Raw genomic sequence first — 14,330 nt, forward strand, 5'->3', positions numbered from 1 at the left:
CACTAGGGCCTTTTTACCGCAGGCCCTAATTTAAATAAATTAAATTACTGAATCGCGCGCACAGGAGTGCGGGCGCTCTCCCGCATGGTTTACTGTATCGGCCAGTAAGTGTGTACCCGAGGCAATGGAGGGTAAAGTGACTTGCCCAAGGTCACAAGGAGCGACAGCGGGACTCGAACCCTGGTCTCCTGGTTTATAGCTCACTGCTCTAACTACTAGGCTCCTCCTCAACTCCAGCACATATATGAAAAAAAGTTCCCTTTTGCCCACAACTCCGCCAGCATTTATCTTCTGTCATAGGGAACATTACATGTATATGGGATGGGGTCAGGTACCATCGATATAGCACCTTATAGCAGTTCTCCTGTAACAATGTGAAAACAGAGAGTTTTTACTAGCTGACAAAAATACCGAATCCCAATCGGAGACATTCAAGGCCATCTCCAGGTTTTTCTCCCAGGCACGCATATGGGAGAAAGGTTTAGAGATTTCCTTATTAAGCAGACGATACAACAAGAACAGAGCGTTTAAGTTTATCTGCTTGGTCACAGAAGCCTTCAAATATAGGCTTGCTTGTAACCCACCTCGGAGTGGTGTTCTGAGCATTTGAGCATATGCTAAGAACTCCGAAGTACCAAGACCATACTTGTCCATCAATTCTTTGAAAGTGATGAGACGGCCCTGAAAGAAAATGTGTTCCAAGAGTAGTAAGCTCATTTGGCAATGCCAATAGTGAAAGATGTATTGTGAAACAAGTGTGTGCAATAAAAGTAATTCCCTTGTCCCACTATTGTAGTTTTCCACTTATTCCATACTTCCAACAAGATTATTAAGGTTGGTGGAAGATTGTCCAACCTAGACCATGTAGGTCTAGGTTGCCAGGGTAAAGCAGAAAGGGCCATGATCCCCACTACATCCTATTCTATTAAGACCCACTGCTTCCCTGTCCAGGTTCAATAGATATCTATGCGGACAACGTCCAAATCCTTACTCCCATTACTGAATCTATCTCCAAATCCCTCAAGACCTGGGACAATTACCTCACATCGATTAACCACCTCCTCACAAACCTCAATCTTGCCCTTAACACATTCAAAACTGAGCTTCTTATCTCACCTGACCATAATAACCCGACCCCCTCTGACCCTTCTGTAAATATCTCCCAACATGTAAGAGACCTAGGCGTCATTTTAGATAGCCAATTGAACCTTAAAAAATTCATCCAAAACCACCATGAAGGATTACTAATACAAACTTCATGTTCTAAAAAAACTAAGACCCCCTCCTCCATTTCAATGACTTCCGTACAGTCCTTCAAGCCACAATATTCTCCAAAATCGACTACTGCAATGCCCTACTCCTAGGCCTCCCCACAACCACCATCAAACCTCTCCAAATGCTACAAAATGCTGCGGCCAGAATCCTCACTAATACCCGCAGAAAGGATCATATGACGCCTATCTTTAAAGACCTCCACTGGCTCCCAATCCCCTTCAGAATTCTCCATAAGAGTCTCACAGTCATACACAAGTCACTCCACAACCAGAATGTTCACTGGCTAAATGACTCCCTACACTTTCATTCCTCGAATAGACCTACCAGATCTGCTTATAAAGGATCCCTTTACACATCCTTCCCCAAACTTACGCACCACATCTCTACGAAAGAACGTGCACTATCCATAGCCAGACCTTCAATCTGGAACTCTATGCCCCCTGACCTTCGCCAAGAACACTGCGCCCATACTTTGAATAGGCAAGTTTTTAGTTGTATTTTTTTTTAAACAGGCCTTTACATAACCCCCTTCCTCCCCCCATTGTACTCGCCACTGTACATAACCCCCTTCCTCCCCCATTGTACTCACCACTGTACATAATCCCATTTTCCCCCCAATTGTACTCGCCAGCTTTCTGTTTTTCTTCCCGTCATCAACCCTTATTCACCATTCATCCCCCTCCCCTCTGCCCCTTCCCCCTCCCTTATCTCATTTAACCACCAAGTTTTATTTATTCCTTAAGTTTTTTTTTAATTTATTAATTTTTAACATAATTAACAAGATAACATCTTGTAATGAGAATACAGAGAATAATCCCAAATTAGCATACAAAGAAAAGAAAACATTTTAAACAGTCTTATACAACTTATTCTCTTAATGTTAAGTCCACAGAATATGGAGGGGGGAAATGCACAACCTCTAATAAGACATCTATTTTCCATCAAAGTAAATGCACAGTATCTGTGGAGAAACAAATTTACTTTTAAGAGGGACTTGAAGCATTTATACCAGATTCTCCAGGCGTAATTGGAGTTTTCCCAATCAAAAATTGAGTCAGTTGGGGGGGGGGGGGGTTCAAAAAATATATATGTATTACTCGCATACTTAACTATGCATTCGCACGGAAATTTTTAAAAAGAAAACTCCCCCAACTGCCAACACTTGAGATTTCATAAGGAGGAAAGCTTTCCTCCTTTTTGGAGTATCCTTAGAGACATCAGGGAATACTCTAATTCTACAACCAAGGAATACCACATTTCTTTTCCTTAAACACATCCTGAGCAACCACTCCTTATCAGGCTCTAACGCTAATGTTACTATTAAAGTTGCAGGGATTGCTTGTTCAGTATCTGATGTCTCTAAGATTGCCGAGATATCCAGGGGGGAGTCCCCTCTCTGGGTTTCTGAAGCCAGAACCTCTCTGCCCCATTGAGTTTCCCACTCTTGGTAGATAGAATATATTTGAAAGAGGTGGCTTTGCTGACTCCTCAATTTGCAGAACTTCCCGAAGATATCTCTTGAAAATCTCTCTAGGAGAACTCAGTGGTATTTGCAGAAAATTTATAAATCTCAGATTATGATTTTTCAATTGGTTCTCCAAATTCTCTATTTTAACAGCCGTATTCTTATCTTTTATCATTCAAGTCTGCACCTGTTGGGGCCCTTTTATTTGATCTGTTTATCATAATTTGTTGTTCCAAATTAGAAGTAGTTTGAGCCAATGCCCAACTTTTTCTTCCAGCTTTTACATTTATACTCAATGATTGCAGTACACGCAATATAGAAGTTTTCATCTCCACAATAGATTCCCAGATAGTCTCCAATGATCTGATTAATATTCTCTGCTTGAATGCTGGTCTCTCCGTTCAAAATGCTTCCGCCTTCACCTGGCTGCCCCGATAGAACTGGGCTTGCAACTCTGGTGGACCCTGCCAGGGTCAATGCTTCAACACTGTGGTCCGGTATCGTTCCTGCCGCCCCGGCAGTGCTTCTCTCCACGGCAGGGTTCCTAGGTAGAGTTCCCTCGGCAGGGCTAAGAGGAGATTAGTGAGACAAGGAGAGAGGGGCGCTCTTCTTCCCCTTCTCCACTCTCCAGCGGCTGATCTCCCGCTACACGTTCTCCACGCAGGACATGAGCGTCCATGGGTCCGGTAAGAAGCATCGTTGGAGGGACCACAGGGTAAGGCTCCCCCCTCTGTTTTCGCTTCCTACCCATCAAGGCAAAGAATTTTGCAGGCACTTTCTCAATAAAGCCACGGAGCTAACGCCGAGCAACGTTACTGTGCGGCCATCTAGGTTCCCTATTTATTCCTTAAGTTTAACTGTTAACACCTTGTTATCACTTTTGAGACTTCACCTCACATTCTTCCTCATAAAACCAATGTTCCTTTTAAATCCCTGTTCCATGTAACATTCTTCTTTCCACAGTTATTTTTACCCATTCTATGTAAACCGATGTGATGTGCAAACGAATGTCGGTATAGAAAAGTTTTAAATAAATAAACTAGTACTGCAACCCTGTTTAAACGCTGGCACGTCCACATCTGCTAGGAGACAGAGAGATACTGAATGGCTGAGGTCCCTGCAGGGGTAAATATAGGGTGATGTAGCTTTGAAACCTGATTCCGTCTCCATCTGCTAACAGGGGAGCACATAAGCCACTGGCCCTGAGTCCATCTGGCTACACGCTAGGAAAAGGGTAATTGTTCTGTATTTGGGCATGTAAAGATTTAATATCGTGAAGGTTTCCTTCGCCGTTTTGATTTTAATAAAGAGAACTCTCCCCTGGGGGGTCAGGAACCAGGGATATCAATTCAAAAGTTGTGTCGAGAAATAAGAATCCCCACTCCCGCATATTTGCCCCCTCTGGTACTTGCTGCCAGATATTGGTATGGAAAATCTTTATAATATAAGAATTTCTCATGCCTTTTCCTAATATGAGTCTCTTGGATCAGTGCAATAGAAGCATTTAAATACGAGAGTTTGCAGAAAAGTTTACGCTTCCTCTGTGAATTAAGGCCCTTGACATTAACAAACAGTATTCTGATTATCCTAGGTGCAGCATGTGTACATCAGAAATATTGTGTGCCTCTCAGCCACTTCAAATAATATTAACCATAACAGAGCATAGCCCGAAATTAACTCCCCAGGCTACCATGACCACCACTGAGAAAGTAAAACATCATTATAGCTACAGCGGATTAGTAAAAATCCCCTCCCATCAAGCATGATCCACCAAACCTATCGCTAGATCTCTCCTCCATAAGAGGGAGCTGATAATCAGGCATTTATTTATTAAAACTTTTCTATACCGTCATTCAGTTGGGGTACCATCATAACGGTTTACAATAAGGCACCAATATTACTATTAGGAATAGATAAAAAATTCTATCATTAAACATGTGCCAAGACTTTATGGTAACAAAGATCTTTATATATACTTAAAAGAGCGTGTTGTAACTTGTCCGTATTTATAGAACCGGATTTAGTATAGAGATAATAATAAAAAATTAAAAATGGAGCAAAATACCCGGGTATAGTTGGGTATTGAGTTTGGGTGTTTTTGCCAGTTGCCATTTTACCCCTGTGTTCTACTCACCTTTCTCTTTGTTGTACGCTTGTTTGAATAACCATGTTTTTAAATGTTTTCTGAAGGTTTTGATGTCTCTTTGCAAGCGGATCTCGACAGGCATGGAGTTCCATAGCATAGAGCCTGCTAAGGAAAGTGCTCTCTCTCTTACCTGGGTGGGTTTGGCTGTTTTGATTGAGGGGATGGTCAGTAAGGCTTTATTTGCTGATCTTAGGTTTCTGTTTGGGACGTGCACTTGTAGTGCTGTGTTTAGCCAATCGGCTTTATCATTATGTATTAATTTATGTATGGTACATAGTATTTTGTAATGTATTCTTTGCTGGATGGGTAACCAGTGTAATTCTATTAGGGTTTCAGTGATGTGGTCTCTTTTACTTTTACCAGTCAAAATTCTTGCAGCCGTGTTCTGCATTATTTGGAGTGGTCTAATCGTTGTGTGTGATAATCCAAGTAGGAGGGCGTTACAGTAGTCAGTGATAGCGAAAATTAGAGCTTGTAGTACTGAGCGGAAGTTATTTGTTGTTGGTAAGGGTTTTAGTCTTCTGAGGGTCATGAGTTTTGCATATCCTTCCCTTACTTTTAAAGATATGTGATGTTTTAGGTTAAGTTCTGTGTCAATTATTACTCTGAGGTTTCTAACTTTCTCAGTTAGAACAATTTTTTGGTTGTCTTTAAGTATGATGGGGTTTGGACCATTTCAATGTTTTTGCGTTCCAGGAGTAAGAATTCTGTTTTATCGATGTTAATCACTAATTCCATCTGGTTTAGTAATTGCTTGATGAAATCCAGATACATGTTTGCTATGTTTTGTGTCTTTTCAATTGTATCGTCGATGGGTAGAATTATTTGGATATCATCAGCGTAGATGTAGTATGAGATGTTCAGACCAGCCAGTAGGTGACATAGTGGTAGTAGGTATATGTTGAATAGGGTAGCTGATAAGGCTGATCCCTGTGGAACTCCAGTTTGAAGGTTTATTTTCTTTGACATTGTGTCTTTTATCTGTACTTGGTAGTATCTGTTGCCTAGGTATGATTGGAACCATTTGATTGTTTTGTTACTTGAGCCTATTTCTTCTAATCTGTTTAGTAGGATGTTATGGTTTACCGTATCAAATGCTGCTGATAGGTCAAGCATCAATAAGATGTACCGCTTACTGTTGTCAAAGCCTCTCATGATGTTATCTGATAGGGCGAGCAGTAGCGTTTCAGTACTGTAGTTTTTGCGAAAGCCATGTTGTTATTCTCTAGATGTTCAGCAAGTTGTTTTTGTACTAATTTTTCTATTAATTTAGCGATCAGAGGTAGGTTAGATACTGGCCTGAAATTACTTAGAATGTTCGGATCACTGTTTTTTTTCATTAAGATTGGTTTTACAATTGCCCCTTTTAGTGAGTCTGGCATGGTTCCTTCTGTTAAGGATAGATTGATAATCTTTGTTAGTATTGGGGAAACTGTGTTGGTTATTTTTTTTAAGTCCAAGGTCGGTATAGTGTCTTCTGCATGTGGGGCAGGGTTAATTCTTTTTAACAGGGTTTCTACTTCTAGTTCTGAAATTTCCTCAAATTCTGTCCATTTATTGACATCTCGTTTTTGCATTTTAATGATTTGTTTGTTTGTGTTAGGAATCTTGGTTTTTAGGTTCATAATTTTTTCATTGAAAAATGTAGCTATTTCATTACATCTATTTTCTGGTAGGTTTTGGGGAGTGTCAGTTTTGTCATTGGTGAGATTCTTTACAATGCTAAAGAGTGTCCTTGGGTTGTTTGAAAATTTTTCTATTTTGGTACTGTAATATTGTTTCTTTGCTTTGAGTATTGTTTGTTTTGATTGAAGGCCCAATCGCCCTCCCCCCACAGAAAATTCTGTAAAACATAATATACTCGGCATACACTTTTCCATCGAGGATAATAGTAAGGATGCCCCAAATACAACCAAATAATGAAAATCAGTTGTTAGGCAGCTCTTTAGTAGGATATTATGCCTCCATGATTAAATTGGTGACTTGAGTCTCGGATTGAAATGCACTGTCTTGCTGCTGATCAAAATCAGCACGATCAGCCCTGGTCTGATAGATTGGAGCGAGCTTCCTCTGACTGGTGTCTTAGTCTTTTCTGCCTTTCCTGGCTCGCTTCCATTTTGGCAGGGCATCTATTTTGTGATCTCCTTGTGGCGGCTTTGGAACAGCGAAAGTAACATTTAGATTCGTCTGCTGGAAAACATCTGCTGCCTCTGTTAGCGTCTTGAGCTTATAAGATACTCCATTCCTTGAAAATTGCAGATTAAATGGGAAGGCCCACCTGATTCAGATGTTCTTGGCTCTCAGTGCCACAGTAACCTCTTTAACCTACTAGGCAAGGTAGTAAGGGCCAGGTCATTAAAAATGCAAATTGTGTGGCCTTCCATTACCATGATTGTTTCTTTTGGGCCTCAGTATATAGCCGTGCTTTTAGAGGATAACTATGCATGCAAAAGATTGTCTCTGGGATGTCTATCTTGTTGGGGGCCGAGGGCTCGGTGCGCTCGCTCAATTACAATGTCTATGGAAGTTGAGGCTTTCGATATACCACCTTCCCGATTCATCGCCCAGCAACATTGTACGCATTTTCTTAACTACTTGATGCGCATTGGCAAAGTCCAGAAGTTTCAGCAGGCCCTGGACCCGCAAATTGCAGCATCTGGAGCGATTTTCCTGAAGGCGGGCTTGCTTAGTTTGTAGCCTAGTTGTTCGTTCTGCCTGCCTAACCAGATGCGTATCCATATTGTCTACTCTCGAGCCTAAGACTGCCATATCTTCTCTGATTTCAGTAATTGACTCCCCCAAAGTTCTTGTTTAAATTGCTTCATGTCCGCCCTCAATTATAGGAACCAACCTCGCATCTCACTTCGTGAAGTTAAATCAGACATCTCTGGCCCAAGAACGGCGCCAGGTAGGATATTCCCCATGAGTGTAGCTTCTGACAGCTCTGCGGCCTGGGCACCATTTTCTTCCACAGGATCCAAAGCAACTTTATTGTATGAAAACTGGTGGAGGGTGGAGGCTATATATAATTTTTACAGGTCAAAGGGGAAGCAGAGGGCCACGATTAAATATCTGATTCGGTGGGGTTGAAGCGGGAACTCAGCGATCAGGCATCCACTTCAGCTGGTGACGTCAGCTCCTCCAAAATCAAGTATGTTAAAGTAGTCTGGGACTTAAATGCTTTTCAGGAAGTAATGGAGGAGATTGAACCAACTAACTGTGAAAAGTGGCATGTCCTCGATCTCCCTCTAATCCCACCACACTTTACTGTTGCCCTGACTATTGTTGAAGCCACCTACGTAGAGGTTGGGGCTATGAGGAGAATGGGGACGTATTAGGGCACTGATCAGGATGCTCCCGGTTAGTGTGATTTTTTTTAAGTTATATCAAGGTAAGAGATACCTGGGTTTGTTTATATATTTTAAGATTAAAATATATCTTTCAAAAAAAAAAGGTTCTGTGACTGGTTAATCTACTTGCTTGTGGCTGGATTTAGATTTTGGCAAGGGTAGGAGGTGTGCTGGGATGGAGGGGTATGGCATCCTGCCCGGTCAGCTGGGGAGTGAGGCGCCATGTATCTTTCTCCTGCCGTGGTGCACACAGGCCCTGGACCAGTGCCAACTGTGGCCATAACAGCCTGGGCACAGCATGCACCATGACATAGGGCTGAGCTCTCTCGGGCAGGGGCGGCTCTGTTCTCCCGTCCTCCCCCTCAGCAGCAGGTATTTTGGGATTACTTCCACTCATTCAGAGAGGGGGTAATTCTCAAGAGTATTCATGTGCGGAAATGTAATTAATATTCTAGCAATGTTTAAGCAGGGAAATGCTTTCTAAAAGCAGGTGCCAGGGCTTTATTAGTGTTTTCTTTGGCCTGCAGGACCCCTTGGAGCAGTATGGGATCTCAGAAGACAGCCGATTCCAGCTGGCAGCCGCCAACGTGTGAAGAGGAGCACATCTGGCACTCCAGCGAGGGGAACCTGCACCCCCAGCAAACAAGGGACTGGGCAACCTTTTGTTTTAAGGAAGAGATTTTAGGGCTGGTTTGTTTTTTAACTTTTTGTCATACTTCTCTTCTATTTCTGGTACAAAGACGGGAAGTTCTTAAGTTGTTTTTTTTGGAAAGGCCTTGGCCTAAGACCTGCCTTGCCTCCGTTAGAAGTTACAACAGGGGCCAGTGAGAAACCACGTGCAATTTCCACTCATTCAGTAGGCAGGGTGAGATGTGGGAATCAAATATTCACAAGCACTGCAGGCAAGCAGAGGTGGAGAATGAAACCTTTCACACTGAAAAGCCTGCACTGTTCCTGTAACTTTAATTCTGTGCTTCTGGGGTACCTCTCTCTCCTCCATTGCTGCAGGGCTTGGTAAAACTGATGACCTAGTCAGGCCCCGCTACCTCTCTTTTTACACTTCCTAGATGGCTGTTCCCATTTTACCATAAGAAACTGTGAGTTAAAAGACCAGGCTGAGCTAGAGGGTCTGAGCTGAGCCCTGCCTGGGCGGTTTAAGTTGCTTGGTGCAGCAGCAGAGGGCGAGTGGGAGTTAAAAGAAGATCAGGCCCCAGGCCAGGCCCTGCCTTCAGTAGGCACAGAGTGCAGAAAGTTTTTTGGACAAAGGTCCTGAATGAGTTGTTTTGTGTTGTTGGAGGCCGCACGCCCTGCTAGGACCAGAGGGGGGCATTGTCTGCTCTTAGACCCCAGCCTTTCTTTGGGCCGCACAGGTCTTGTGGTACTGCCCGATGGGTCCTTCACCACAGCGTGTGGGGAGGGGAGGGAAAGGGTGTGGCCCAGCAGGATTCCCAGTTTAGAGCATGAAAGGGAGCCGCCTCTTCTCTTGCAGCAAAACCTAGTGGGGCATTCTTACCTCCTGCTGGACAAGGTCCACCTCCTTCATGCCTTTAAAGAGGTTTGTTCTTCTCTAGGGGCAGGGATACTGTGCATCATCTCAGTAGGTTACACTGACACTTTGTGCCTCTTACCCTGTTTATATATGAAATGTCTGTCTGTTGAAAAATACTTTACAGCTTTGGATGGAAGAAAGTCACAAATGCCATTCTGCAAGGTACTGGGCTTGGTTCCTGCCATGCACTGAATTTGCTGTTTTTAGGAACAGGCCTGTAGCCTGAAGGCTGCTGTTATCTGTATGTGATGCAGGAGGGGTAGTCTTGCTGTCTGGATGGGGGCCTGAGTGGGAGCAGCATCCATTAAACAGTAAGATGGCTATTATAAAATACAAAAAAATAGAGGTAGGGTATCCTAGAGCATCAGTGTGTGCAATCCCTGCTGCCTGCCATCTTGTTCTTCTCAAAATGCCATGTGCCACACCTGCTTCTAAATGCTGCCTGAGAGTGGAGAGCAGCAGCCGGGAGTGGCAGAGGGCAGTTTGACTCTGTGAATGCTGCTGCTGCAGGATTGGCATGGGGGAGCTGGTTTACACAGAGGTCTCTAGCACAAAGATAAAGCGTGGCCAGTCCATCCCAGAAACAGGATCTAAAGGTGCTGGTTGAATCCTGCTGCTCTCACCTGCAGTGCTTTTCTGGTGTATAAGGAGCAGGTAACCCCACTGTGCCCTGTAAGGGGTTAAGAGTAGATAAGGTACAACTGTAAATGCTGTGAGCAACGAACGCAGCCCTTACCTCTGCTGCACACTGTGAACCTATGTAAGTTTTTTCCTCGTGCATTGTATGCGATCCCTGCTGCTTCAAAATCAGCTGTGAAGAAGGTGGTGCTGGAGCTGAGGCAGGAATAAATCTCATTTCCCCATGACTTGCACCCCCCACAAGAAAAGAGTGGAGGAAATGTTTTAAATATTTTATATTCCCTGCTGAAAATTTATATTGGAGAAGTCACTGCTGTTGTGTTAAATAAAACTTGGGTGAGCCACTTTGGTAGGGCCATCACTGTTCATGGGATGGCGGTGGTGGTGATAAATTACTGTGCAATACTGAGGGGACGCCAGTGCTAGGAGCTGGGGTCAGGTACTGTCTGCAAAACTGCTGGTTTCCTAGAGAGCGCGAGCCCCATCCCTGAACATGGCAGTCACCCACTGTTGGGCTAATGAAGCCACAACGAGACTTTGAGTTTGTGGCCCTGCTCTGTTGTATTTAGGATTGTAGCTGGACTGCCTGGAGCCTTGTGCACCCACCATGTTAATTTATTAAATGGAATAGGGGACGAGCACAGCAGCAGCATCGCATGGCTAGAAACCCCCCAGCCTGCTCTTCTTTTTCTGGTGAATGGACAAAGCTCTTCTCCTCACGTAATACATACGGCCTAGGCTTGGGGTATATAGTCAAAGAACAGCCTTCTCACTTAGAGGAAAAGCTTCAGCTAAATCGTTGCTTAGCCAGACAAGTTTTATTCATCTGAGCCAGAGCAGGCCGAATAGTGCTACTTCTCTGGCACGGCCCCGTTACAGCCCCTGACTGTACACATAACTAGTTAGCAGGAGAAGTCACTTACAGGCCAATACGGTAAAAATTACGGGAGCGAGGCCACTCTCCTATGCGCGCGATTCAGTTACTGAATTTATTTAAATTAGGGCCTGTGGTAAAAAGAGGCGCTAAGGACACTAGTGCAGCCCTAGCGTCTCTTTTTGGACAGGAGCTGCGGCAGTCAGCGGGTTTGACAGCCAACACTCAATATTGCTAGCGTCACTTCTCAAACCCACTGACAGGCATGGGTTCGGAAACCGGACCCCAGCAAACTTGAGCATCTGGTTTTCAACGCGCGGGCCCATTTAAAAATTTTTTTAAAATTTTAACTTTTGGGACCTCCGATTTAATATCACCATGATATTAAGTCAGAGGGTGCACAGAAAAGCAGTAAGAACTGTGCACTTCCCCAGCGCCTACAGAAATTAGCGCCTACCTTTGGGCAGGCACTAATTTCTTAAAGTAAAATGTGCGGCTTGGCTGCACATTTTACTTTCTGTATTGCATGGGAATACCTAATAGCACCCGCAACATGCATTTGCATGTTGCGGGTGCTATTAGCCTCTGGGGGGGGGGTTTTGGACATGTGTTTGACGCGCTCTTACCCCTTACTGAATAAGGAATAAAGCTAGCGTGTCGAAAACGCGCATCCAAATTCCGGTTAACAGTGCACTCCACCTGAGCGCACTGTACTGTATGGCCCTGCTAGTTGGCTAAGTGGTATAACTGAATACTCAGCAGCAGCCACTTAGGCAGATAAGTCAGACTTGTTTGAATATCTACCCCATTGTAGCTGTGGGAGGAGTTTATATTGCCCCACCCTTTGCCTACAGAAAGAACAGCATGGCTGAGCCTATGAGACTGCTGCTGCTTCACTATCCGTACCTATGCCTACCTCCTTCCCCCTACACAAAGTGCAATAAAATGGTTTGAAAGGATGGGGGAGCTGAAGCAAAGGCAAGCTGGCCTCTACCTGCAGGTAAAAGTCTCTTAAATCAGCCAATCCAGAGGCTTTTACCATAATCCTGCTGGGGCTGGTAATTGGAAGTAGTCTTTGATCACTGTACCATTCTGTGGTGGTAGGATCTGCTGTTTTCATTATCAGTCCACTACCTAACAAAGCATTAAATCAGAAAGCGTAGTGGACTGAAAAAGATTTACTTTGTTTTGTTTGAAATAAAATATTACACCTTCATGTACCTAGTTCTGTCATTCTTTTGTAATTTAGCTGACTTTCAGAGGCTTTGATATTTTTGTCATCCATATTAGCCCAAAATGATGCTAGGGTGAGCTAGTCCAATGCTGTGCTAGAGCTCTTACCAGCAGCTAATGTTGAGATTTCTTACCTGATAATCTCCTTTTCCTTAGTGTAGGCAGATGGACTCAAAACAAGTGGGTATAGTGTGCTCGTGCTAGCAGTTGGAGACGGATCTGACGTCAGCACGGGTACATATACCCCCACAGGAAGTGAAGCAACTCAGTAATCTTCCTTGCAAAAGCTGTTATGGATATATGTGTGACTGACCGATCGTTTAAATAAACAGGATTACCCCGACCAATTTATGGTAGCTGGAGACCGCCAGTGTTCTTAACCGGAAGGCGTCGACACCCGGCAGGGTGGATGCCCTATCTAAGGAAACATGGCTTACCGTGAGTCGGTGAATCCCCATGTATACCGGCAACCGGGCGGGATGCTGAGTCCATCTGCCTACACTAAGGAAAAGGAGATTATCAGGTAAGTAATCTCCACATTTCCTTTCGTGTAGCAGATGGACTCAAAACAAGTGGGATGTACAAAAGCTACTCCCGGACTGGGTGGGAGGCTGCCCAAGGACCGATTAAGATTGCCCTTGCAAATGCTGTGTCCTCCCTGGCCTGGACATCCAGATGGTAGAATCTGGAGAAGGTATGGAGGGAGGACCAGGTTGCCGCTTTACATATTTCTGCAGGCGACAGCATCCTAGTTTCTGCCCAAGAGGCCGCTTGCGCTCTGGTAGAATGAGCCTTGACCCGTAGAGGTGGTGGTTTTCCTGCCTCTGCATATAAGCCGCCTTGATAACTTCTTTGATCCAGCGGGCGATGGTTGACAGAGAGGCTGCTTCTCCTTGCTTCTTCCCGCTGTGAAGGATGAACAGATGGTCCGTCTTTCGTACTACATCTGACATTTCCAAGGATCTGGCCAGTATTCTGCCGATGTCAAGATGACGCAGTATTCGACCTTCTTCTGACTTCTTCAAACCTTCCATGGTTGGCAAGGATATGGTTTGGTTGAGGTGAAATTGTGAGACTACTTTGGGTAAGAAGGAAGGAACCGTGCGAAGATGGATAGCCTCTGGAGTGATTCTGAGAAACGGATCACGGCAGGACAGTGCTTGTAGCTCTGAGATGCGGCGTGCTGAACATACAGCCAGCAAGAATACCATCTTCAAGGTCAACAAACGGAGAGACAGGCCCCGAAGTGGTCTGAAGGCAGATCCCGCTAGAAATTCCAACACTAGGTTGAGGTTCTACAGGGGCACCGGCCACTTCAGTGGCGGGCAAATGTGTTTGACTCCTTTCAGGAAACGTGAAACGTCTGGGTGTGTGGCGATGCTGTTGCCGTCACTCCGGGGACCGTAGCAGGAAAGCGCTGCCACTTGAACTTTGATGGAACTGAGGGACAGACCCTTCTGAAGTCCATCTTGCAGGAAATCCAAAATGATAGGGATCTTAGTGGCATGTGGATTGGTGCCGTGAGTTTCACACCAGGCTTCAAATACTCTCCAGATCCTTATATATGTTAGTGATGTGGAGAACTTGCGTGCTCGGAGGAGGGTATCTATTACCGACCCCGAGTATCCTCTTTTCTTCAGTCGAGCCCTCTCAAGGGCCAGACCATAAGAGAGAATTGAGCTGGATCCTCGTGGAGGATGGGACCTTGCAGCAGCAGGTCCCTGTGTGGAGGCAGGGGTAGTGGATTCCCTGCCAGTAGTCTTCTCATGTCTGCGTACCAGGGTCTTCTTGGCCAGTCC

At 44.5% G+C, this 14,330-nt stretch overlaps 1 protein-coding gene across 2 annotated transcripts in view; it reads left to right on the forward strand.

The window, feature by feature from the left end:
* PLEKHJ1 (pleckstrin homology domain containing J1) overlaps nt 1-10,760 on the forward strand; it is a 48,951-nt gene extending 38,191 nt beyond the window's left edge. For both annotated transcript variants that reach the window (XM_029610980.1, XM_029610981.1), the window contains exon 6: nt 8,764-10,760. In XM_029610980.1, coding sequence (XP_029466840.1) covers nt 8,764-8,829 — 66 coding nt within the window. In that variant the 3' untranslated portion in view covers nt 8,830-10,760. The remainder of the gene's footprint in view (nt 1-8,763) is intronic.
* The last annotated feature ends 3,570 nt before the right edge of the window (nt 10,761-14,330 follow it).

Source organism: Rhinatrema bivittatum, chromosome 8, assembly GCF_901001135.1.
Source record: "Rhinatrema bivittatum chromosome 8, aRhiBiv1.1, whole genome shotgun sequence".
NCBI classification, from domain to species: domain Eukaryota; kingdom Metazoa; phylum Chordata; class Amphibia; order Gymnophiona; family Rhinatrematidae; genus Rhinatrema; species Rhinatrema bivittatum.